General features: G+C 42.0%; 1 protein-coding gene across 1 annotated transcript; it reads left to right on the top strand.

Annotated features, from left to right (window-relative positions):
- The first annotated feature begins 551 nt into the window (after positions 1–551).
- LOC307027307 (NLR family CARD domain-containing protein 3-like) lies at positions 552–26,990 on the top strand. Its single transcript, XM_079695530.1, has 10 exons — positions 552–652; positions 943–1,050; positions 1,264–1,342; positions 6,476–6,704; positions 6,921–8,712; positions 8,814–8,987; positions 20,860–21,033; positions 21,340–21,386; positions 26,204–26,832; positions 26,911–26,990. The coding sequence occupies exons 1-9, from the start codon at positions 588–590 to the stop codon at positions 26,758–26,760; spliced, it is 3,225 nt and encodes a 1,074-aa protein (XP_079551656.1). The 5' UTR covers positions 552–587; the 3' UTR covers positions 26,761–26,832; positions 26,911–26,990.
- Positions 26,991–27,900: the final 910 nt, after the last annotated feature.

Genomic DNA, 27,900 nt, shown 5'->3' with positions numbered 1-27,900 from the left:
TTCATGTGGAACCTACTTGCTGCAGGTCTCCCTTGAAAAAGAGATCCATGATCTCAATGGGATTCACCTGGTTAAATAAAGGTTTGAAATGAAATAAATAATCAGTGAATCAACAAAAGTAGTAAAATAAACAAATAAATAAAAACAGTTTGAATTTAATAAAATAATTTTCCTAATTCAACACGATAATACACAATTTATCATTTACTTTTTAAATCATTCACATCATTTATCAAATAAATATATATTTTTTTTAAATGTGTAAATCTGACAAATATTTTTAAATCAACGTAGGTTTTAATTTGAAATAATTTTTTAATCAATCAAATTTGTTTTAAATATAATAATTTTCTTTAGTTTTTCAAATCAACATGTTACATTTGTTTTATGAATGAATGAACTCATTGATGTCGGGTTCAGGAGTCATTTTGCTGACTCATGTTAACTGAGAGGAGACGCCATCTTTATCTTTGTCTGATATCAGTATTAGGATGCACCACCAGAGACCTGAACCTGAACCTGGACCTGGACCTGGACCTGGATCTGAACCTGGACCTGGACCTGGACCTGAACCCAGCTGTCAGTCCATGAAGAGTGACTGGTCTATGGAGTCTCCTATGAACTTTAAAGCTGGACAAAGTGCTGATGAAAGGTAAGAATTTCAAACTGGACTCTGTTAGGCTACTATCTGACTCTCTTTGGAGAAGAGTCAATCCTGCTCCAGCCTCCAACGTGCCTCTCTTGAGTTGGTTTCTAATGACTTCTATTTGTATTATGAATCAGATAATGAGCAAAGACAGATTATTTTTACCAAATTATGACATTAATCATGGATTGTTTTAGACGACCCCCCCCTTCTGTTTGACGGCAGGCAGTGAGCTGTTAATGGCATGAAGGGCGACATGAGGTGTCTGGTGGTTTTATTACTCTGTTCTTTATCAGTCTCAGGATCCAGCAGCAGAGACCTAGACCCAGCTGTGAGTCCATGAAGAGTGACTGGTCTATGGAGTCTCCTATGAACTTTAAAGCTGGACAAAGTGCTGATGAGAGGTAAGAATTTCAAACTGGACTCTGTTACTCTCTGACTTCTCTTTGGAGAAGGCATCACAGGTTGGTTCAGATCAGGCTCCAGATAATACCCCCCCCCCCCTCCTCCAGCTGCTGAGCCACAGTTACCCTGTTATTCTGTCTCCATCTCAGAACACCTTCAGTCAGCTGTGTGCAGAGTAGACTCTTTAATTGTTCTTGATGTTTTCTCCACAGAGTTCTGCAGGAGTTCTCAGAGGTTCCCAGTGATCAGTCCGCCCCGAAGCATCACACAGACCTGGACTCCATATTTATGGTGTGTACAAATATACATTTACTATGAACTACAGATGATCTACCATTCAGGTCCTGACAGTGTCCACGCTGCTCTGTTTAGACCAGCAGGCCTTCAGACGGACAGATGACCACATGTTGTCTTCTTTAAATGAACTGTTGCTGCGTCGGGGGGCCTGTGTTAATCTGACTATTAACCAGACCTACTGATTGACCTATCAGAAGCTTTTGAGTCTATGAAAGTTTAGGATCAGATCCACCTCTGAAAGGTCTCACCTCTACTAACTTCTGGAGAACCAGATTCAATGAACTGCTGATTGAAGGCAGACGACTAAATCTGTTCAAGAGATCCCAGAGGGTTCTGTAGTGAGGGGTGGCCCTACCTAAGTGTGAGTGTGGTCAAGATTTGCGTCTGGTGTTATTTCTCCAATAATGTCCGCCTTGCTGCACATTATCCCAAACATAATAACTTTAGTTTTAACGATATTCATCTGATCAATGTTCATCAATCACACGTTACTACAGCTTAAGCACTCACAACCCTCCTTCTCTTAGCGACTGTAACTCCACAGTTGCCTACACTCTTTTCGGGTTTGCTAACGGTAGCTACTTTAGCTTGATAGCTAGCCATGGCTCTTTCCCCACCCTCGGGTGCTATTTCCTGCTCTAACTGTCTCATGTTTGGTTACTCCCCTACCTCCTTTACTGGTACCGATACATGTGTTAAATGTAGTATAGTTGTTAGGTTGGAGGCGGGAATCATAGCCATAGAAGCTCGGCTCCGCATCTTAGAAAACAACTCAGCTACATTAAAGCCCATGTTAGCCGGTGCGGACCGGCAAAAGGTAGCTCCTCTTAGCCGTCCCCCGGCAACTCCCGAGCAGCAGGGAGAATGGGTGACTGTTCAGAAGGGGCATAACGCGAAACCCGCAGGTCCCCACCAACCCGTTCACGTATCTAACAGATATTCCCCACTCAGCGAGACACCCGCTGAGAAGCCAACTCTGGTTATTGGTAGCTCTATTATGAGACACGTGAATTTAGAGACCGAAGCGTCCACAGTCACATGCATTCCGGGGGCCAGAGCGGGCGACGTTGAGGCGCATCTTAGACTGCTGGCTAAAAATAAACGTAAATACAGTAGGATTGTTATTCACGTCGGTGGTAATGATGTTCGTTTACGCCAATCAGAATGCACCAAACTTAATGTGGCGTCGGTGTGTAGTTATGCTAAAACAATGTCGGACACCGTAATCTTCTCTGGTCCCCTCCCCAATCTGATCAATGATGACATGTATAGCCGCATGTCATCATTTCAGCGCTGGTTGTCTTGGTGGTGCCCAGCAAACAATGTGGGCTTCGTGAATAATTGGACAGCCTTCTGGGGAAAACCTGGTCTGATTAAGAGAGACGGCATTCATCCTAATTTGGAAGGTGCAAATCTCATTTCGGCAAACATTTCAGGGCTTTGTGACTTAATCCATGACAAACTGGAGTTGAGACCAGGAGGCAGAGTCGCAGTCTTACACGCTTCACTGCGCTCTCTCCTAGGCAGTCATCCATAGGAATCCCGAACCCAATAAAATACCCAATATTAACGGTGTGTGTGTCTGCCCAAGGACAATTTAAGGTAAAACCTAATAGAGGTGTCATACATAATAACCTAATAAAAGTAAATGTAACAACTACTACAGTGCAACAAAACAGGAAGATTAAATGTGGTCTCTTAAACATAAGATCTCTAGCATCTAAAGCAATACTGGTAAATGATTTAATATCAGATTATAATATTGATATATGCTGTCTCACTGAAACTTGGTTGAGACATGAAGAATATGTCAGCATAAATGAGGCCACTCCACCCAGCCATATCAATACTCATATTGCCCGAGGCACGGGCCGAGGAGGTGGAGTTGCAGCAATCTTTGACTCAAGTTTACTTATCAATACTAAACCAAACTTAAATGATACCTCCTTTGAAAGCCTCGTTTTTAGTCTTACGCATCCGACCTGGAAAACTTTGCAGCCAATCTTATTTGTTACAGTGTACCGTGCACCAGGTCCTTATTCAGAATTCTTATCAGAATTCTCTGAGTTTTTATCAGCTTTGGTTCTTAAAACAGATAAAGTAATTATCGTAGGTGACTTTAATATTCATGTTGACGATGATAAAAATAGCCTTACTGTTGCATTTAACTCTATATTAGATTCTGTTGGTTTCTGTCAGAGTGTAAATAAACCAACCCACTGCTATAATCACACTCTTGACCTTGTTCTGACTTATGGTATTGAAATTGAGCAACTATTAGTCGAACCGCATAATCCTGCTTTATCCGACCATTTCTTAGTAACTTTTGAAGTACTGTTACTAGACTACAAAGCATTAGCCAAAAGCTCCTGCAGCAGAAACCTATCTGTTAGTGCTATAGCCACATTTAAGGAAGAGATTCCACCAATACTTAACTCGATAGCATGTCTGCATGTAGGGGAGGAAACTTATACAAAATGTACACCACCCCAAATTGATCATGTTGTTGATAGTGCTACAGGTGCGCTGCGAATAAAATTAGACTCTGTTGCTCCTTTGAAAAAGAAGAAAATAAAACAACATAGATTAGCTCCATGGCATAATGCCGAAACCCGCAAAATAAAGCAAAAGTCGAGACAACTTGAAAGGATATGGCGTTCCACTAAACTTGAAGAATCTCGTTTAATTTGGCATATTACACTCAATGAATATAAGAAAGCACTGCGTAAAGCGAGAGCAGCATACTACTCTTCATTAATAGATGAGAATAAGAATAATGCAAGATTTATTTTCAGCACTGTACAAAATCAAAGACCTCTTGCCTTTAACCAGTATAGTGTTATCAACAGCTCCCGGAAACGTAAGTTCTAATATTACACTGGATAGTAAACTAGAATGCTTTTCAGCCATAAACCTTGAACAATTAAATTCAATGATTCTCTCTTCTAAACCATCAACGTGTATCTTAGACCCGATTCCAACTAAGCTGTTAAAATAAGTTTTTCCATTAATTAGCACTTCTTTATTAAATATTATGAATATGTCTTTATTATCAGGCTATGTTCCACAATCATTCAAAGTAGCAGTGATAAAACCGCTTCTTAAAAAGCACAACCTCAATCCAGAGGTTTTAGCCAACTATAGACCTATTTCTAATCTTCCGTTCCTCTCAAAGATTCTTGAGAAAGCAGTCGCAAAACAGCTGTGTGATTACTTAAAAAACTATGATTTATTTGAAGATTTTCAGTCTGGCTTTAGAAAACAACATAGCACAGAGACAGCTCTGGTTAAAGTCACAAATGACATTCTAATAGCCTCTGACAAGGGACTTTTCTTTATTCTTGTTTTGCTCGATCTTAGTGCTGCATTTGATACTATCGACCATGATATCCTATTGCAAAGACTAGAGCACTTAGTTGGCATACAGGGAACTGCATTAGGCTGGTTTAGGTCCTATCTATCTGAACGCTCTCAGTTTGTACGTGTCAACGATGAATCTTCCATGCAAACCAAAGTTAGCCATGGAGTGCCACAGGGCTCAGTGCTTGGACCTATTTTGTTCACCCTATATATGCTTCCGTTAGGCAATATTATGAGGAATCATTCTGTAAACTTTCATTGTTATGCGGATGATACTCAACTATATTTATCAATCAAGCCTGATGAAATTAATCATCTAAATAAAATTCAAGACTGCCTCAAGGACTTAAAAACGTGGATGACCTTAAATTTTTTGATGTTAAACACGACCAAAACTGAAGTTATTGTACTTGGCCCGAAGAATCTACGAAACAAATTATCTAAAGATATACTAACTATGGATGGCATTAATTTGGCCTCCAGTGAGACTGTAAGGAATCTTGGTGTTATATTTGATCAGGATTTATCCTTTAACACCCACATAAAATCCATTTCAAGGACAGCCTACTTCCATCTACGTAACATTGCAAAAATCAGGCATATCTTGCCTCAAAACGATGCAGAGAAACTAGTCCATGCATTTGTTACTTCAAGGCTGGATTATTGTAACTCCTTATTATCAGGGTGTACCAAGAAGTCAGTCAAGTCGCTTCAGCTGATTCAAAATGCTGCAGCTCGTGTACTAACCAGAGTTAGGAAAAGGGACCACATTACTCCTGTTCTGGCTGCCTTACACTGGCTCCCTATAGAACACAGGATAGAATTTAAAATTCTTCTTCTTGCCTACAAAGCCCTTAATGGGCAGGCGCCATCTTACCTTAAAGAACTCATTATACCCTACTGTCCTACTAGGGCATTGCGTTCCAAGAATGCAGGGTTGTTGGTTGTTCCTAGAGTCTCTAAAAGTACAATGGGAGCCAGAGCCTTTTCTTATCAAGCTCCACTTTTGTGGAATCAGCTTCCAGGTTGTGTTCGGACGGCAGACACCCTATCCGTTTTTAAGAGTGCGCTTAAGACCTTCCTTTTTGATAAAGCTTATAGTTAGGGCTGATTAGATTCAGCCCCTAGTTTTGCTGATATAGGCTTAGTTTGTCGGGGGACATCTTACTTCTTCCTTCTCTCTGTCTATACCTGTGTACTCTCATGTTCCGATTAACCCAGCTTCCCCAAATGTCTTTCTTTTTGGTGTCTATATACGCCGGGATCTGAAGTCATGGATGATCCTGCGGTCCTGTGTCATGGATTGCGAGTCCTGGATCTTGAGTCTTGGCTGTGGTCCTGGATCATAAGTCCTGGATGGATATACTCATGGATTCATCTTCCTATTATACACACATGCATTTCCAAACATTTGGACTACCTATGTTGCAAATGTATTATCTTTTCAATTTACACACGGCATCTATTGCACGTCTGTCCGTCCTGGGAGAGGGATCCCTCCTCTGTTGCTCTCCCTGAGGTTTCTCCATGTTCCCCTTTAAACTGTGGGTTTTCTCTGGAAGTTTTTCCTTGTACGATGTGAAGGTCTAAGGACAGAGGGTCTAAGGACAGAGGGCCTAAGGACAGAGGGTCTAAGGACAGAGGGTGTCGTATTGTCATACTGATATTCTGTACAAACTGTGAAGTCCACTGAGACAAATGTAACATTTGTGATATTGGGCTATATATAAATAAACATTGATTGATTGATTGATCAATCTGTTCCAGCTGCTGGAGGAGAACATCGTGACTTTTGTGAAGAACGAGCTGAAGAAGATCCAGAAGGCTCTGAGTTCAGATTACCCAGAAGGCTCAGAAAGTCAGAGGGAGGAAGAGGAGGCCCTGGACGCTGAGGATGAAGAGCAGAGTAGGAGCAGCAGAGAGGCATTTCAGAACATCACTCTGCACTTCCTGAGGAGCATGAAGCAGGAGGAGCTGGCTGAGCGTCTGCAGAGCAGTAAGAGGGTTTAACACATTTCACATGATGGAGAGGAGATGGAGGAACATGGAGAAGTTTACATTTACAAACTCTGCTGTTCATATGCTGCACACGTCTGCATCAGTGTGTCCTCTGAGGAGCTGATTCAAACTATACAGCCACACTTAAATGTTCAGAGTCTCAGTGTTTCTGCAGGACCCACTCACTGATTCCACCTGTTGTTTGTTCATTCAGGAACTCCTGCTGCAGTGTGCAGTAAACTCAAATCCTCCCTGAAGGAGAGGTTCCAGTTTGTGTTTGAGGGCATCGCTAAAGCAGGAAACCAAACCCTTCTGAACCAGATCTACACAGAGCTCTACATCACAGAGGGGGGGTCTGCAGAGGTCAATGCTGAACATGAGGTCAGACAGATTGAAACAGCATCCAGGAAACCAGACAGACCAGAAACACCCATCAGACAAGAAGAACTCTTTAAAGCCTCACCTGGAAGAGATGCACCAATCAGAGCAGTGCTGACAAAGGGCGTGGCTGGCATTGGGAAAACAGTCTTAACACAGAAGTTCACTCTGGACTGGGCTGAAGGCAAAGCCCACCAGGACATCCAGTTCATATTTCCATTCACCTTCAGAGAGCTGAATGTGGTGAGAGAGAACAAGTACAGCTTGGTGGAACTTGTTCATCACTTCTTCTCTGAAACCAGAGACGCAGGAATCTGCAGGTTTGATCAGTTCCTGGTTGTGTTCATCTTTGACGGTCTGGATGAGTGTCGACTTCCTCTGGACTTCCACAACACTGAGATCCTGACTGATGTCACAGAGTCCACCTCAGTGGATGTGCTGCTGACAAACCTCATCAGGGGGAAGCTGCTTCCCTCTGCTCGTCTCTGGATAACCACACGACCTGCAGCAGCCAATCAGATCCCTCCTGAGTGTGTGGACATGGTGACAGAGGTCCGAGGGTTCACTGACCCACAGAAGGAGGAGTACTTCAGGAAGAGATTCAGAGATCAGGAGCAGGCCGGCACCATCATCTCCCACATCAAGACCTCACGAAGCCTCCACATCATGTGCCACATCCCAGTCTTCTGCTGGATCTCTGCTTCAGTTCTGGAGGAGGTGTTGAAAACCAGAGGGGGAGGAGAGCTGCCCAAGACCCTGACTGAGATGTACATCCACTTCCTGGTGGTTCAGTCCAAAGTGAAGAACATCAAGTATGATGGAGGAGCTGAGACAGATCCACACTGGAGTCCAGAGAGCAGGGAGATGATGGAGGCTCTGGGGAAACTGGCTTTTGAGCAGCTGCAGAAAGGCAACCTGATCTTCTATGAGTCCGACCTGACAGAGTGTGGCATCGATATCAGAGCAGCCTCAGTGTACTCAGGAGTGTTCACACAGGTCTTTAGAGAGGAGAGAGGACTGTACCAGAACAAGGTGTTCTGCTTCGTCCATCTGAGCGTTCAGGAGTTTCTGGCTTCTCTTCATGTCCATCTGACCTTCATCACCTCTGGAGTCAACCTGCTGGCAGAAGAACCAACAACCTCCCAGGAGTCTGAAGTTCAACCCAAACTAACACATCTCTACCAGAGTGCTGTGGACCAGGCCTTACAGAGTCCAAACGGACACCTGGACTTGTTCCTCCGCTTCCTCCTGGGTCTTTCACTGCAGACCAATCAGAAACTCCTACGAGGCCTGCTGACACAGACAGGAAGTGGCTCAGAGACTGAAGAGGAAACAGTCCAGTACATCAAGAAGAACATTGAAGAGGATCTGTCTCCAGAGAGAAGCATCAACCTGTTCCACTGTCTGAATGAACTGAATGATGGTTCTCTAGTGGAGCAGATCCAACAGTCCCTGAGATCAGGAAGTCTCTCCACAGATAAACTGTCTCCTGCTCAGTGGTCAGCTCTGGTCTTCATCTTACTGTCATCAGGAGAAGATCTGGACGTGTTTGACCTGAAGAAATACTCTGCTTCAGAGGAGGCTCTTCTGAGGCTGCTGCCAGTGGTCAAAGCCTCCAACAAAGCTCTGTATGTGAACACATAACTACCCAGGTTAAATGTAGTTTTATTTATTCAGCAACAAATAACAGTTGTAATAAGTTTTTTCTGTATTGCTGATTCCTCTCCAGACTGAGTGGCTGTAACCTCTCAGAGAGAAGCTGTGAAGCTCTGTCCTCAGTCCTCAGCTCCCAGTCCTCTAGTCTGAGAGAACTGGACCTGAGTAACAACGACCTGCAGGATTCAGGAGTGAAGCTTCTGTGTGCTGGACTGGAAAGTCCACACTGTGAACTGGAGACTCTCAGGTTAGTGACAAGCTGTTTAATCCAATCCACTTTATTTCTTTAGCACATTTTAAAAACAGAGGGTTTGCCAACGTGCTTCACAATGAACATAACATTATAATTAGGGCCGGGACTCGATTAAAAAAATTTATCTAATTAATTACAGGCTTTGTAATTAATTAATCGAAATTAAATCGCATTTTTAATCACATATAAATATCTGACCTGAGAACAGTGAGAAGCAATTTTTTTCACATGGATTTTAGTATACCATTAAATAATGACTGAATACATAAGCTTAAGCAACAAAGCATTGTTTATTTTTTTCAAGATGGTACTTAACCAAGACCAACAGAAAAGTGCAATTTTTGCCATAAAGTTTAGCAATAGCATATTTAGGAATATAGCACATTTCAGAGATTCAGGTAGCCTATAGGTCGGTAGACCTTCTGTAAACTATAACACTTTGTTTTTGAAGTAAAACACAATACTTTCAAGTACATTCAGAACATTGGAAACCCTGACTATTAGAAAACATCTCTCTGTTGCTTCAGAGGCCATAACAGACTTTGTTGATTTACCAACAGTTGATTTAAAAAATCTAATCAATTTCAGTCGAACTCTCTCAATAACCTTGGCCAAAACAATAAACAGTTCAACATAAAGTGCCAGTTGCACCAACAACGTAATAAATAGTTCAACATAAAGTGTACCATTTAAAATCAAATAAAAAAGTTCCAGTGATTGACCTCAATCCCTCCTATTCTTCCAATGTCCTGATGAAAAATAAAATCTCTCTGTTGCATAGGCCACTGTTTGATCAACGCGAATTGGGTGTGGGTCCTTGTACTCCGAGTCGGGCTAACGTCCACGCTAGCTTCCACATGTTTTGCATTGAGGTGATACTTGAGGCTTGATGTGCTGCGGTGATATGCAAATTCCTTTTTGCATAATTTGCAAACAACCGTGCTCTTATTGACGCTTCCATCCGTCCGTTTTTTAAAACAAAATGTCCCATCCACGGGGCCAACCAAAGCGGTCTCATCAGCTTCTTCGTTCATGTTTGACTATTGTTCACTGTGGTTTGTTGTTGTTTGAAGTCATGAACGTTAGTTGGTGCTCCAGTATAATCGGTACCCCTGAAACTCATCCAGTGAGAAACGTTCCGCGGTGCAAAAATAAGTGCGATTAAAATGCGTAAATTTTTTTAAACTAACTAACTTTAATTAATTAATATTAATTAACGCGTTAAAGTCCCAGCCCTAATTATAACAAATATAATATTACAAGAATAGATAAAAGCACACTGTGAAGCTGACCGTTGAGCGGCCCGACCAAGCAAGGAGGCAGAGGCAGAGAGTTCAAATATAACCCGGTGTGGGCATTTATTCCCCTTTGTGGTACAAGATACACAGCCTCAATATGACTGTTACCCATGCACAGAGTCACCAGCAACAAGGATCTCACACACACCCAGACTAACAGGAAACATAACCTAAATACACACAGGACCAATCAAACCAACAAGACACAGGTGAGGGGGGAGGAGACAACACAGGACACCAGGTGAACACAATCAGCAGCAACAGACAAAACGGGAGGGGGAACACTTTTCAAACTAAAACAGGAAACAGAGACAGACAAACCAAAACACAGACAGATGCACAAACTACATTGACTTCACCACCAACGAAGCTACACAATCCGTAACGGAGGCCGAGATCTATGGCCCCAGAGATCACCTCCGTTACACACACATAAGATTAAATACAAGGCACTAAAAGGCTATTTTTGTGGCAATTTAGCTCTCACAACAGGAAATAATGAAACAGAGAGGAATCAATAAAACACAGATATGGTTGATCAATTATTATTTTGTTGTACAACAATCAATAATAACGAGGAAACATTACCTTTGCTCTCAAGCAGTCACAGTAATGCTCCAACGAGCACAAATATCTCGTGTGCTTTATACGTGTAAAACACACACGAACATTGTCAGGTCTCCGAAACTTGGATATGTTCCAGATTTCGAAAGGTCATTAGATCATGACGTCTTTAGGACTAATTAATACTTAGTTAGGATATGAACTTCCCAATACAAAACTAAACATAGAAAAACAACCCTCTCTATGGTTTAAAGAGGAGACAAGGAGTGAAAACTACTTTCCACAGACAAAGACAGACACATCCCGGGCTGGAGCTCTCAGCCTTGAAAAAACAACGTCTCCGCTGACAAAAATCAGGAGATAGGGGGACACATCTCAAGCTGCAGCTTCTTTGACCAACAGAACCCATGGTAAACCAAAACATTTAGCTCTTTACTGAGTCTCTAACTCACTACGGCCTGACAAAACATGGAAACCTCCACTTTTGTATTTAGTGAATTCACAGAGTCGCGAGGCAAGTTTTATCTTTTCAGGGCTCGACAGTAACGGTTGCCATTGGCAACCATTCAGAAAAAATGTCAACCACTTCTTGGCCTTTGGTTGCCATGATGTTAATTATTTGTTGTATTAAGAGTGATATTTAAATATTGTTGTGACCAGTCGGAACCTGATACTTAACCTGTTCTACACCGCCTCCCCGGTACCGGGAGGAAAAACACGTCATCTGCAGGAAACAGCGTCTGAGGGCATCTTAATATTTAATAAACTATGAATGTTTTATATCCATGTAACGGGAAGAAACTCAGCTACAGATGTAGTGCTTCATCTCAGACAGTTTGAAACGCGAGGGCCGTGATTGGTACGTGATCTGCCCTCGCTCAAGGGAAAACCTCCAACTTGACTTGAGACCACCCCCGTGATAGATAAATGTAATTATAATGAAGCCAGCTGCAATGGATCATTGATCCACCAGGGGGTGCAGTGGGGTTCCACACTGGAGCTCATGTGAAATAAAGTCAGATACAGTACGCTGGATGTACAGCGGAACTTTGTTACGATCCATATGTCACGGATATCATACTCTGTGCTAAATAAGAGACATGTGATCATTTACAAAACATCAACATGTTGTTATTTAACAAAATAATGTTGTTTAGTCGAAAAAAACGAACGGGAGGAAATGCAGCCCGGCTCTCGATTTGTAATCCTAATTTAATCATCATCTTCACCACGATCATTTATGTTTATGTTCGCCGAATTGACATGAAATCACTGACACATATGAATATACTGTATTCAACTTCATTAAAACGTTATTAACGTGCCTAAACTCAGTAATTCACCAAAAATATGTATATTTTAATGGAACCTCGTCGGCAGATCAGGATACGCGGAGGGATCCTGATCTGCATGACGGGTGTTATTTTCCCCATAAGGAACAAGTCGCTGCAAATTATCCCGCTTATTACTCGGCCACATTCTCAACAAAGTAACGACATGACTCCCAATATTAATTGAAATGCTTTTATGGATTTAGAAAATATTTGTATTGATTTAAAAAATAGTTGTATGTATTGATTTAAATTGACATGCATCCGCTAAGAAAAATAGTCCGTTGTTACCGTTTTTTAAACAGTCTGAATGAAACGGCAGCTCTCAGCTGTGTATTTACACAACTAATGGCCCATCAACCACAGCTCTCTGCCCCCCTCCCCCCTTGATCTTTCTTCTCCAGCAGCTAAATTAACGGTAGGTTACTCTGAGTGACAAGCTTAAAGTTAGACACAACACTGTCATTGCAAGTGACCCTCAGTTAGTTGACTTTTATGTTCAACTGCTAAATTCGTTACTGATAAAAAAGGGCTTCTACTGTACCTAATTACCTTAACACTAGAACCGCCAGAGGTTTTTGTATAGGCCTACCTAAACCCGTCAAATCCCGCTATTAGAATGCCATTTTTAACAACATAGGGTGCTACATAACACACTTTCAGGAAAAGTCACGGACTGGGAGACTTTAATATTTTATTGAAAAAAAGTTACATTGCACACACACAACACACATCACACAAATTGACCCGATTGGCGGTTCTAGTGTTAAATAAACTCACTAATTAATGAAACCAGTTCAATACTCATTATTCTTATTCTTATCATTCTTTATGAGCGCAGAAATAGTCTTAAAATCAGATCTGTTTTTTAAATGAAATCTGACGGCAGGCAGTTAGCTCTGATCACCTATGATAAATGCGCCACACCTAATCGCTGGCCATTCAGCCACAGAGCTCCCTCTATACAAATCAAACTGTAGACGGTGTGAAAGCACCTATTGTTTTAAATAATGGTCTGAATGTGACCTGTGAGCCTTCTGAATTACCGTGGGACAGCACATTCTAAACTAAAATGTTCAATCAATAAAGTAACATCTTATCTTAATAATATCTTCATATTAATAATAAATCATACAGTATGTGTCCGAAAGGGAGCAGGAGGAAGCAAACACAAAAATATACAAAAAATATACTGCATATTAAAGCAAACGATTGTAAAGGTTAAATATGAGCATAACAAATAAAGAAGTGTAATGTAAACATTATTATTATGATTATTTAATATATAAAGACTATATATTATTGAATTACAAGATTAGATATACTTTAGTTGATCTAAAATATTGATGTGCTCAAATGCTCTTCAAAACACAACTGAAAGTCCATGAAACTTGTCTTTCTGTATTTGTGAATGAAGCGCCATCTCCTGGTTAAAACCTGAAATTGAAAATCTGGCAACGCCCTCTTGGAAAATAGTGGGAGGGCTTAACATTCCTCTATACTGGTGTTAGGCAGGTCGCAGGAAGCTGTAAGCTGGAGTCTGAAATGAAGTGCTACATCTCTAATTGATCTTTTTTTAAACATTCTTTTAAATCCCCACAATGCTAACGCTCAGCCTCTGAATCAGCAACGAGCGAAAAATGCTAACGCATTACTGCACAGAAACCCACTCATAACACCCTTATTATTTATCTTAACTGCACATCCAACATATCGACTAGCATCGGGAGACGACACAGAATCGATAAGTACATGCATCATCACTGTATGATAGGAACTCGCGGAGATATTAACAAGAACAGAAATCAAAACATGTGGCGCTAGGTAGCTGAAACCGGCAACATGTCCTACCTTTGTTGTTTTCTGATCAAAAGTGGAAGTTAATCCATAGGTTAATCCAATGTGTCTGTGTCCCTTTGAAATGATTTCTGATGATCCATAAGCAATAAACCTGCTTTTCCGTTTCCAGATGTCAGAGCGTGAGGCAGCTTCACTCTCATGCAAAACTGCATGCGCGAAGCCCCCACCTTTTTGTGTTAACGTTGGTGTCTATGTGAAAACCCCCCTTCGATTCTATTGGCTCTACCGTAGGGCTGTCCCGAATACCATTTTTCGGGCTCCGGATATTCGGTAGTAATCAGCAGCGAATATTTGGGGGGGGGGGTAATAATCAGCAGCTAACCGCTTCAACACGTGTATTTCGGTTTATTCACGGCATTCATGTTGTTATTCTACAGCAGGGGTGCTCACACTTTTTCAGCATGAGAGCTACTTATAAAATGATCAAGTCAAAATGATCTACCTACTACAAAAAATGCAAAACATATATTTATTTATAAATATATTGAGGATTCTTTATATCGTATGAGCCAATATTGCACAACACAACACAATTAACTATGTACATTTTTTGTCATTACCCGAGTTTACTCTGATGACTTGCACTGAATTGAATCAGCCAGGGATGCATAGTCCGGACGGTAACTGCTGACAGCCAGCCTCAAGCACACTTCCAAATGTTCATCAGTCATGGTGGAACGGTACTTGGACTTGATGATCTTCATGTGGGAAAAGGCTGACTCACATAAATAAGTGGAGCCGAATAATGCTGTCAAGGAGGTAGCACATTTCCTCATGTTGGGGTACTTTACCTCTGTGAGTAAGTTCCAGAACTGTCCATGAGCTCTGGACTTCAGCTCAATGTCAGCTTGTAGTGTCAAAATCTCATCTTCCACTACAGAAGAGTTCAGGTGAAACAGTGTTGCAATTTTTGATGCGAGTGAATCAACCTCAGCATCTTCCCGAAAAGGATAGCACATGAATGTAGCGACTGGCTCGAGCAAAGAAAAGTCTTGAAAGCGTTTGTCAAACTCTGACAGACATTTGTCAATCTGCTCTGTGTAGCGTGCAGTGTCAAGTTGCACACAGGCCTTCCTTTGCATCTCCAGCTCTGACGCCAGGTTCTGGAAGTTTGCCAAATCATGGCGCTGCAGCTTTGAGGAGAGATGTTGCATCTTTCGTTTGAAAGCATTAACCGAGCTGATCATATTGATCACTGTTTTGTCTTTTCCTTGCAGCTGTAGATTAAGGTCATTCAACATGTTGGTCAGATCGGTTAAAAATGCCAAGTCTAACAGCCACTGACCGTCATTTAGTTGCGTGTATTTTGCATGTCCAGCTACACGGAAAAACTCCTTAATCTCCGGACAGAGCTCTCGAAATCTTTGCAGGAATTTCCCTCGACTAAGCCATCTCACGTCAGTGTGTAGCAACAACTCAGAGTGTTCGCAGTCAGCATTCTCCAGATGTGCACGGAATAGCCTTCTTTGAAGAGATCTGGCGCGAATAGAACAGGCGATCTTCGTTGCAACATCCATGATCTCTTTCATGTTGAGCATTTTAGCGCATAACGCTTGTTGGTGGATTATGCAATGGTAATTTAGGAAGTCCGGGAAAGCATCGTCCTGCCTGCACTTTGCAATAAATCCATTCAAGCGGCCAACCATTGCGGGTGCTCCATCCGTGGTGATAGACATCAATTTGTACACTGGGAGCTGAGTTTTCGCGATAAAGTTTTTAAACGACTGAAATATGTCCTCTCCTCGCGTCTGTTCTTTCATGGGCAGTACTGTTAATAGCTCTTCTTTTGTAGTGATATCACTAAACACCATACGAATGAAAATGCACATCTGGGCTGTGTCACTCACGTCCGTTGATTCGTCCAACTGCAGTGAGAAACACTCGCAATCTCCAATGTCCTTCCAAAGTTGCTGGGTTAAATCCTCAGCCATGGCTTCACAGCGCCGTGTAACTGTGCTTCTTGACAGCTGGAGAGCTTTGATCGAAGATAATATTTCTGCCTTATTTTTAAAGTCTCGGAACAATGAGTCAGCTGCTTCAACGAATGCCTCTTTTACCATCTCTCCGTCTTGGAAGGACTTCTTGTTATTGACGATGATGTGACTCACCCGGAACGATGCTTCGGTGGCGGCTTTCGCTTTTGAAGTTTGTTGCGTGAAAAATGACTGCTGTCCGGACAACTGGGATTTCAGTTCCTTCACTTTTCTCTTTCTCAGCTCGCTTTTCGGCGGGAAGTCGGTGTCGTATTTTCCATGAACAGTCCGAAAATGCCGCTCCACATTCCCCTTCTTTGGTATTGCTATGGTAGACTGGCAGATGAGGCAAACGCACTTGGAAAATGTCATCGTGAAAAAAAAGTCCTCCTCCCATTCCGTATGAAAGTTATACGTTTTTTTCTTCTTACTTGGTCCAGCTACCTCACTCATTTTTATACCCTTTCATAGGTTTGAGAGAAAAAACCAAAGGCTGAAAACTGGCCGTAACTCGCTGACAAGCTTGCTAGTTAGTTAGCACTTAGTGCAGTTGTTTGCTCATGCGCAGTGACCTAAGTGTCAGACAAAATTCAGATGTCATCTGACTGGCTGCCCTGTATATCAATCAAAAGACAGGATGGATGATAGGTTGACGTCAATTTTTTTAATGTCACGCGATCTACCAATAATACCTTTGGGATCGACTGGTAGATCGGGATCGACGTATTGAGCACCCCTGTTCTACAGTATTGTTGTTTTATAGTTATTTGTTAATGTAACCCAATTTGTGTTCTTTGAAATTGAAAAGGATATCGCATTGTTTTTGTTACTTTTGTTGCAGTTGTATATGTCTTAAGTGTAATTTGGCTTGGCTTCCTATTTTTTATGGACATGCTTTTATTTTGAAGGAGAGTTAGCACTGTTGACAGGAGGTCGTTGTTGCTATGGAAACAACGTGACAGAGACTAACGGAGAAAAAGTCATATCTACATATAAGGAAGAAGAAAGTAAACGATAAAGTGTATGGTTAAGTGTTAGCACCCCCCGAAGAGGCACAAGCTCTTACGTTGATATTGGAGTTTTCAATAAATAAAAATAAATAAATAAAAAAACGAATATCCGAATAACGAAATTGAAACCCGAATAGTACTCCAACGAACGAATATTCAGATATTCGGGTACAGCCCTACTCTACCGGTCAGAAAGAGATATCAATCACCATAATCGACCATTGGGTTCCAGATAAATGGTAAAAAAGGCCATTTCCACCCAGATCACCTCAGAGGTGGAGTTCTTTTTGCTAAACCTCTCTAAAAAGGTCAAATGTCACTTGTTTTGCATCAATCTTGATACAGGGTACTTATATGTTATAGTTTGGATTCCTAAAGCTTTTAGTCTACCTTAACATCATCCAAGGGTAGTTTTCACTATAAGTAAAACATATTTTTTGGACGGACACTATAATTTACAGTTTTTTACCATGTTCAATCTGAATTTTCTTTAAAATAAAAAACATCTTTATTGATTCTGACTTTTCTACATCCAACTCACAGGTTTATCATTACTTTGAGAAAAAAGATGATTAATTTAACCCTTTTAGAAGAGAAGATATGGTCATTTGTTCTGGGAATGTCATTTTCGAGCCTGAGACCTGAAAAACAGGCTCAGAGATGAGCAGGTTAAGTTGCACGTGCATTGGTGTGATTACGGAGCCGGAAAGCGATGCACGTTTACTCGTGTGCGCGGTGCGCCATGTGTTTGTTTTACAAAAAATGGCGAAGCAGATTAAGTAGTTTGACTGTGGGGTAAAAAGTTCGGCCAACCCGTCAACATCGCAAACGAATGTTCAAAGTGATTCAACTGATAAAGCTCAAGTGAACCTGAACGAAAAGCAGAGAGGAAATGTGTAAAGTCTTGGGAGGCTAAATATATATTAAGTACATTCTGCTCCGTTGTGCATTCACTTCCGGTAAGAGTCCCGATCTTATTACTACCAAAATAAAAGTGCAAAACAAAACTTTACCATAGGAAAATATTGGCATACAAATATAATCACTTCTATAAAAAGGTAACACATTTTAAATATAGTTAGACATATTAAAGGCCATTTACAGCATTAATAATTAATATCTAATTCTTACTGTGAATGGTTTTCATTTATTTAACATTCGAAATGTATTAGTATGGCCGATCAAGACTTCAATGCTGAAGGGCCAGTGGATCTATGGTGGAGGTCAGCACAAAGGTCAATACTTCAATACTGAAGGGCCAATGGATCTATGGTGGGGGTCAGCACAAAGGTCAAGACTTCAATGCTGAAGGGCCAATAGATCTATGGTGGGGGTCAGCACAAAGGTCAAGACTTCAATGCTGAAGGGCCAGTGGATCTATGGTGGGGGTCAGCACAAAGGTCAATACTTCAATACTGAAGGGCCAATGGATCTATGGTGGGGGTCAGCACAAAGGTCAAGACTTCAATGCTGAAGGGCCAATGGATCTATGGTGGGGGTCAGCACAAAGGTCAAGACTTCAATGCTGAAGGGCCAATGGATCTATGGTGGGGGTCAGCACAAAGGTCAAGACTTCAATGCTGAAGGGCCAATGGATCTATGGTGGGGGTCAGCACAAAGGTCAATACTTCAATACTGAAGGGCCAATGGATCTATGGTGGGGGTCAGCACAAAGGTCAAGACTTCAATGCTGAAGGGCCAATGGATCTATGGTGGGGGTCAGCACAAAGGTCAAGACTTCAATGCTGAAGGGCCAATGGATCTATGGTGGGGGTCAGCACAAAGGTCAAGACTTCAATGCTGAAGGGCCAATGGATCTATGGTGGGGGTCAGCACAAAGGTCAAGACTTCAATGCTGAAGGGCCAATGGATCTATGGTGGGGGTCAGCACAAAGGTCAAGAAAACCCAAATTTGAAAGGGAGACAACGGATGATGAAGAAACTAGTGACTTGCTCAATTCATGTGTGAGGGATATGTGAAGAACATGACAATTGTCACGGTTTGTGAAACAAGCAGGACCCAAATGCAGATATAAACTGAACTTCCTTTATTTCAAGGCTATGAGATATATATACAATGACAAAAACAGAACACTCACCGCAGAACTAGTCAGGGAACAAGACGAACCGACCAAGACAGACAGACAACCCAGAACTTAAATACACACAAGACTCAATCACACAACAAGACACAGGTGAGGAGGGAGGAGAAAACACAGGGGCCCAGGTGAACATAATCAGACAATTAGACACACCAGGGAAACTAATGACAAGAGGAAAACACAGGGAAACTAATGACAAGAGGAAAAACACAGGGAAGAGGACCAGACAATAACCCAAAGGAAAACATGACATGGAAAACAGCAAAAACACCCAAACCTACAAAACTATAAACGTGACATAACATGAGAATCGTGACAACAACAGCTGCACTACTGGTGTTTAGTATACTAGCAATTGAGGGTGGACAAGTTTACTACAGCTTTAGTTTCAAATAAGTAAAGCATTTCATTATTAAGTTGATGTATAACTGTGTAGTATCTTATTTATTTAAAATATAAGGTGACTAAAAATGGCAACCGTATTTTCAGTTTTGGCAACCAAAAGCTGATGCCTGGTTGCCTGGCAACCACTTTTAAAAGTTAGCATTGAGCCCTGCTTTTTAACTCCCTCAACTCAGATCGGGCTTTTTAATCTCTTAATTACCGAACCGACCCGAACAGGCATGGGCAGACCCCTCCACCCTGTTTTTGTGCACTTGGCTACCAAAGCAAGTCATATCCCCTCAGCCAATAAATCTCTGAACCTTAACGGTCCCTACACACGGCGGCGTGCGTTGAAGCTTCAACGCTTCTGCCCATTCACTTTGAATGGGGTGACGTCACGCTTCACCGAACTGCATTGTGGAAGCAAAGCGTAGCGCAATGTTCTACTTTTGAAGCTTCGACGGAAGCGCCAGCCAATCGAATCATATGCCAGTACAAGCTCTAGCCAATCAAACCGCTGCTTGTGTGTCTGGGACGGGAGATTCATGTGATTGGTTGTTGGTCTAGCGTCAGACATGCCCGCCGGCAAGCTTCAACGCACGCCGCCGTGTGTAGGGTCCGTAAGACAGGCCATTAGGGTCTTCTCAGGCAGAACTCAAGACTACGAGGTCAGACACAGTGACACGGCTAGCAAAGCAAATCAATATTCCCTCAGTCAAACCTTAAGCTTCTCAGGCAGACTACGAGGCAAATACACGTGATTTCTCCAGTATAAACATTTATCAACATAAAACAAGACCAACAAACAAAACAAACAACCATCAAACGACAATCAACAAACAGATTTCAACCATAGCTGTGTAAATCCTAAATCCACCTCTCTGCATTTTTTTTCTTTAACCAATACAACTTCAAAAGTCATTTAATTCCCAAGTACGTTTTGCTTACTGTGAGTTGGTATCTCTTCTGTGGAAATCTCAAGTCTGGTTTCTCAATTCTTTGAGTTTACCACAGCCGTCTCAGGGTTGAGACTTCTAGAGAACAAACACAGCAACCTCCAACGTTCCTTTCATTAACTAAGACACGAACCTCAATGTTTACTCTCTAACTGTATTATTGTGTGTGTGTGTGTGTGTGTGTGTGTGTGTGTGTGTGTGTGTGTGTGTGTGTGTGTGTGTGTGTGTGTGTGTGTGTGTGTGTGTGTGTGTGTGTGTGTGTGTGTGTGTGTGTGTGTGTGTGTGTGTGTGTGTGTGTGTGTGTGTGTGTGTGTGTGTGTGTGTGTGTGTGTGTGTGTGTGTGTGTGTGTGTGTGTGTGTGTGTGTGTGTGTGTGTGTGTGTGTTCAGTCTGTCAGGCTGTCAGGTCACAGAGGAAGGCTGTGTTTCTCTGGCTTCAGCTCTGAGCTCCAACCCCTCCCATCTGAGAGAGCTGGACCTGAGCTACAATCATCCAGGAGACTCAGGAGAGAAGCTGCTGTCTGCTGGACGTGAGGATCCTCTCTGGAGACTGGAGACACTCAGGTATGGACACACAGACAGACAGACAGACAGACAGACAGACGGACGGACGGACAGACAGACAGACACACGGACGGACAGACGGACGGACGGACGGACGGACGGACGGACAGACAGACACACGGACGGACGGACGGACGGACGGACAGACAGACGGACGGACGGACGGACAGACAGACACACGGACGGACAGACAGACAGACAGACAGACAGACAGACAGACAGACAGACAGACAGACAGCTTCCTGTGTAATGGTGGATTTGAGTGAAGGTGTATGAAGTTGATCCTGACTGTGTTTCTTCCTGCAGGATGGACCATGGTGGACTGCAGTGGTTGAAACCTGGTGTGAGGAAGTGTGAGTGTGTTTTCAGTTTGATTCCTCAGAGCTGCTCAGGTTACACTGCACATGAGATCCACAAACACAACAAAGTGAACACAGAACCAACAGAACCAACAGAACCAACAGATACACATTTCTTAACAGAAAGCTCACTTCTTCTTTTCACTGTTATAGGTATATTCTCATATATTTAGGGTTTCAAATGTATTCTTTTTTTAGTTTTGTATAATTAGATGTTTTTAACAGGATGAGTGAGGGTAGAATGAAATGACATTCAAGATTTTTATGACACCAAGAAATTAATTTGCAACAAAATTTGACTTAAAAAGAATAGTACCAATTAATAAATTGATACTGCATCCCCGCTCATTTGTTCAAAACAAACAAAGACTGACCAGTTTTGTAATATCAGTTTCTTATAAATTAATGATGCATAAATTATTTGCCATCCAGTTGGGTATTTTATTTTTCTGGGTATTTTGGAAAAGGCAGACTATTGGTGAAAAATGAATTTTATATTTGCAGCCAATTTTCGGATATCATCCCAACTCTGCTATATTGTATAGCACAGTTGGTGCGGTCGGCTTGCATGTTGCGAACCATTTTAAAAGTAACACGGCAAAAAGTAAATAAACACGCACAAAATACTAAAAAGGGCAAAGTTGGAGAGGAGCCAAACGTCAATGCGACCGTCTTCACCGGCGCATATCAGATTTACCAATGTTTTGTCTTTCCAATGTTTCCAATGTTTTGTCTCTCCAATGTTGTAAATAGTTGTCTTTACATTGTGTTATAATGCGTTTGACTGTGATTGGTGTTTGGAGAGCAGTGTTGTTGAGAGACTGGTCAGAGTGGCTCTGAGAGGGGCCTCAGCACCAGCTGACATAGGGGACTCTTCTCTGGGGTTAGCTCTTGGCTTTGGAGGGCTTTGGAGTGGAGGGGGTCTCGGGGGCTGGACCTAAGGTGGTTAAAGAATGTCAGTGCTCTCTTTTGAGTCTTAATGATCAGTGGGTATCTGCCTAATTCTGCTCTACATGCATTTGTTGGTGTTTTTCTCTGAACAAATGTATCTGCAGAATTCTGCATGGAAAGACTCTGTTGGATGTTTGTCCCAGCGGGTATAGCTCTGGTGACTGAGTGGACCCCATACTTCACTACCGTACAGCGCAATGGGCTGGATCACACTATCAAAGATTTTGAGCCAGATTTTAATTGGAATTTGGACATTATAAAATCTTCTCTTAATTGCATTAAGAGCTCTTCTGGCTTTTTCTTTGAGTGCATTCACTGCCATGTTGAAACTTCCTGATGCTGTTATGGTTAAACCGAGGTAGGTGTAACTCATACTATGTTCCATGATATGATTATTTATGGTAAACTGGTATTTGTTCTCCTGACATCTGGGGCGTTTTTGGAAAACCATGACATTAGTTTTCTTCATATTGACTGCCAGGGCCCAGTTCTTACAGTACTGGTCTACTATGTCCAGCTGTTGTTGTAGTCCTTGTTCAGTAGGAGACAGCAGAACAAGGTCATCAGCATAAAGCAGACACTTCACCTCTCTCTCTAGGAGGGAGAGGCCAGGAGCAGCACAGTGATCCAACTGAACAGCAAGTTCATTTATATATATATTAAATAAAGTGGGACTTAAATTGCAACCCTGACGAACACCTCTTCTCTGGGTGAAGAATTCAGTTTGTTTGTCTCCAGTTTGAACAGCACACTTATTCCCTAAATACATTGATTTAACCAGATCGTACATTTTGCCCCCTATACCACAATGTAGAAGTCTATGATAGAGCCCTTCGTGCCAAATAGAGTCGAAAGCTTTTTTGAAATCAATGAAACAAGTGAATATCTTACCATGTTTTGTTTGGTGTTCATGTTTGTTAACTAAAGTGTGAAGGGTATATACATGGTCGGTGGTGCGGTGTTTTGGAAGGAAGCCAATTTGATTTGGACTCAAGATGGATTGTCGGTTAAGGAAATCTTGTATTCTTTTATTTAGAATACTACAGAATAATTTCCCCAGACAGCTGCTGACACAGATGCCACGGTAGTTCTTAGGGTCTGATTTGTCTCCACTCTTATGAATGGGGGAGATGAGCCCTTTGCACCAGATGAAAACATCCTGACTGCAATATGATACTGAACAGCTTTAACACTGGACCTGCATCTCTGGGGTGCTGCATCTGAGCATTTCCTTTTTAATGTTGTCTGGGCCACAAGCTTTCCTTGGCCGGAGAGATTGTGTCTGTGTGGTCAACTCTTCCCAAGTCATTGGGAAATCAAGGGGGTTTTGGTTGTCTTTAATAGTTTCTTCTAATGTTTGGAGTTTCTCTTTTGTAATACATTGATCTGAATTCATTAGATTTATTGGTATGTCTTTGTACAAACTTTCAAAATGTTCTCTCCAGATGTCACCGTTTTGGATGGGTAATGCTTGCGGTTGTTTTGTGTTGAAGTTGCTCCACAGATCCCAGAATTGATTTTGATCAATGGCTTTCTCAATATCCTCAAGTTTCATGTGGGTATCATTTTTTTTTGGTTCCTTATTGTACATTTATATTTGTTTAAAAGGTCATTGTATCTAATGCGTAAGGCTGGGTTGTTTGGTTTCCGATGTTTTTCATTTGCTATTTTTCTCAGGTCTTTTCTGATGGTCTTGTATTCCTGGTCAAACCATTTGTCAGCGTGTTGCCTTTTAACAGGCTTCCGCTTTTGTTTTACAAGGTCAGCTTTAATAGCTGCCTTGTGAAATATCATATTGATATAATCAATGGCCATGTTTACACCATCTTTGGTAGGAACATATTGATTTTGGTCAAATAGTGACATGTCATTCATCAGATCAGGTGAGTTCAAGGCCATGGTGAATTTGTCTCCACTGTCTGGGGCCCATCTGGAAGTAGGATTTAATGTATACAGCTTACAGGGTTCCCTTGTTGTGTCACTCATTGAACCTGAGAGTTTAACCTGTTGAATCCCATCCACCCGGTACCGGGGGTAAAAACGCATCATTTGCAGGAAACAGCGTCTGAGGGCTTCTTAATGTTTAATAAACTGTGAATGTTTCATATCCATGTAACGGGAAGAAACTCAGCTAACTGATGATATAAACCATTTTTTGCAACAAAAAAACAAAAGACTAACACTGAGCCTCTGAATTAGCCCTGAGCTTAAAATGCTAACGCCGTTAGCACAGAACTCACGGTATAACAAACAAAATGTTCCACCTTTGTTAACATATCACATTAAAGTAACATTTTAGAAAACACTTTCTGTCATCTCAGGTCTCAATAACATCATGAAAGTATTTTCAGAATGTTGCTTTGAAAATGTTCTTCTTTTGTTAACATGTAACATTGAGGGAATGTTTTTTTTAACACTAGGACCGCCAGAGGTCGCTGTATACCTAAAACCGCCAACGGGTAAAATGTACCCGCTATAGATTTTCAAGGTACAATGTTCTTTTATTTGTCAGACAGAACAGTGAGTTTTGATCGCACAGGGATGAAACTTATACCAATAGAATCTGTGGACTCTCAGCTTTTCATATGATATAGGTTGTGCAGATAGCATGAAGTTTAAAATATCGCTAAGAGTGCTGATTTAAACGCTTGGTGTTAGACTTGTGTTTTGTTTAGGTACAAATCTCTCTATCTCACTTTATCGATATATCTGTAATGTTCTGTTCTATGGACATATAATTGTCTACATAAATAGACGACGCAGACTACTCTCATGCCGAGTGTCCACCTTTATTCAACTGGCACGTAACCTGCACACATGCATTACGTCCTCAAGGTGAGCTCAGTCATCCAAGATCTTGTATTCTCCAAGATGTTACACTATCTATAACTATCTATCTGTCTATCTCTCTCTCTCTCCATCTATCAATATATCTATCTATCTATCTCTCTCTCTCTATCTATAAGGAACCGCAGTAGACAAAAGGCGTTGCTATAGCAACACGTCATGTTTGCGCTGCATTTTCTATGAGGTAAATATTACCCGCTGGCGGATATGGGTATAAATGGCATTTTTTTGGGCGATTTTTTCAATCTGACTTCCTATTGACAGTTTTTAACAACAGAGGGTGCTACATAACACACTTTCAGGAAAAGTCACGGACTGGGAGACTTTAATATGTTATTGAACAAAAGTTACATACAATAAAAAAACAGCTGCGGGTAAAATGTACCCGTTGGCGGTTCTAGTGTTAAAGAACATATTTAATGTGTTACCCAAAACACAGCCTTAGAATGTTGCAAGCAAAACGTTCCACCTTTGTTAACATATTACATTAAAGGAACGTTTTATAAAAAACCTTTCTGTCATCTCAGGCCTTAATAACATCCTCAAAACATCCTCTGAATGTTGCAGTTAAAACGTTATGTCTTAGTTAACCTTAAACCTTATAGGAACATTATTTGAAATAATAAACATCCTAAAAAGGTTCTTTGAACATCGGATTAAAACGTTGCTTTAAAACATCATTAGAACCTGTAGGTAACGTTAGCCAAAGTTGTGAGAACGTTCCCCGCTAGCTGGAATCTCTCTCATCCTCCCTCCCTCTCTCTCCTCCTTCCTCCCTCTCTCTCCTCCTCCCTCCCTCTCTCTCACCCCCCCTCTCTCTCTCCTCCCTCTCTCTTATTTTACAATAATAAGTATTAGGTGTGAGATCATTGATGGATCACCTCCTGATGAAGATCAGGTTGTTAGACATCATTCTCAGTGAATATGAGACGTCAGTCTGAGTGACTTCCTGTCAGTCAGTAAAGTAGTTAAGAAATGAACAGATGATAACCTGCAGCTGTTCTCTCCATCAGATGCCTGTGAACTGGAGCTGGACACAAACACAGCTCACAGGAACCTCAAACTGTCTGAAGACAACAGGACGGTGACACTTGTGGAGGAGGAGCAGCCATATCCTGATCATCCAGAGAGGTTTGACTACTGGAGACAGCTGACGTGCAGAGAAGCTCTGACTGGTCGCTGTTACTGGGAGGTCGAGAGGAGAGGAAGGGTTCGTATATCAGTGACTTACAGAGGAATCATCAGCAGGAGAGGAAAGAGAGAGGACAGTGTGTTTGGAAGGAATGATCAGTCCTGGAGTCTGGAGTGCTCTGATGATGGTGGTTACTTTGCCTGGCACAATAACAGCATAACAAGCATCACCCCCTCCTCCTCCTCCACCTCCTCCTCCTCTGGTAGAGTAGCAGTGTATCTGGATCATCCTGCTGGCTCTCTCTCCTTCTACAGAGTCTCCTCTGACTCACTGATCCACCTCTACACCTTCAGAACCACATTCACTGAACCTCTCTATGCTGGATTTAGGTTCTCTTCTGATGGTTCCTCAGTGTCTCTGGTTCCTCTGCAGGTCTGAGAGTCTCTCCTCAGTGTCTCTGGTTCCTCTGCAGGTCTGAGAGTCTCCTCAGTGTCTCTGGTTCCTCTGCAGGTCTGAGAGTCTCCTCAGTGTCTCTGGTTCCTCTGCAGGTCTTAGAGTCTCTCCTCAGTGTCTCTGGTTCCTCTGCAGGTCTGAGAGTCTCTCCTCAGTGTCTCTGGTTCCTCTGCAGGTCTGAGAGTCTCTCCTCAGTGTCTCTGGTTCCTCTGCAGGTCTGAGAGTCTCTCCTCAGTGTCTCTGGTTCCTCTGCAGGTCTGAGAGTCTCTCCTCAGTGTCTCTGGTTCCTCTGCAGGTCTGAGAGTCTCTCCTCAGTGTCTCTGGTTCCTCTGCAGGTCTGAGAGTCTCTCCTCAGTGTCTCTGTTTCCTCTGTAGGTCTGAGAGTCTCTCCTCAGTGTCTCTGGTTCCTCTGCAGGTCTGAGAGTCTCTCCTCAGTGTCTCTGGTTCCTCTGCAGGTCTGAGAGTCTCTCCTGACGACAGAAACTGACTGCAGATCAGCTGCTGAAGTCAGTTCAGTGTGTTCACCGCCACACACACATCTGTCTCACACACACACCTGTCTCACACACACACATCTGTCTCACACACACACCTGTCTCTCACACACACACATCTGTCTCACACACACATCTGTCTCACACACACACCTGTCTCACACACACACATCTGTCTCACACAGACACCTGTCTCACACACACACCTGTCTCTCACACACTCTGCACTGGGAAGCAGATCTGTCTCAAACTTGTATCCCTCTGATTAACTTGGTCTCTACTCTGAAAGACACATGTAACATTTCGGTTTGGATTCACAAAATGGCGTCTTGTTTTTATAATGGTAAACATCTGAAACCAATCGCCTTCTTTTCTTCTTCTGGTAATATCTGGAATCATACTGTAATGTTCTAAATGTCAAACTGTGATCTTTCTCTTCCAATGTTTCTAATTATTGTTGAATAAAAGACTCTCTTGATTCTGAGGCTGAGCTTTAGTTTATTGATCACTTTGATCACTAATGGTGTGTTCACCGGGCAGCGACGTTTAACTCTTTAAACTACGGACCGGCTGATCAAGTCCCTGCTTTATTTATGTCTCTCTGACCTTATGGGCCACCATACATCATTAT

The sequence above is a fragment of the Notothenia rossii genome, assembly GCF_949606895.1.
Source record: "Notothenia rossii genome assembly, contig: scaffold_164, whole genome shotgun sequence".
Lineage (NCBI taxonomy): Eukaryota > Metazoa > Chordata > Actinopteri > Perciformes > Nototheniidae > Notothenia > Notothenia rossii.
The sequence above is the reverse complement of the archived record's forward strand: the minus strand, read 5'-3'. Positions and strand labels throughout refer to the sequence as shown.

Excerpts from the sequence above, each read along its gene's own strand:
- LOC307027307 (XM_079695530.1), top strand. The coding sequence starts at position 588 with ATGAAGAGTGACTGGTCTATGGAGTCTCCTATGAACTTTAAAGCTGGA. Across the intron at positions 1,051-1,263 it reads GGACAAAGTGCTGATGAGAG|AGTTCTGCAGGAGTTCTCAG; the intron begins GTAAGAATTTCA and ends TTTTCTCCACAG. Across the intron at positions 21,034-21,339 it reads TGGAGACTGGAGACACTCAG|GATGGACCATGGTGGACTGC; the intron begins GTATGGACACAC and ends TTCTTCCTGCAG.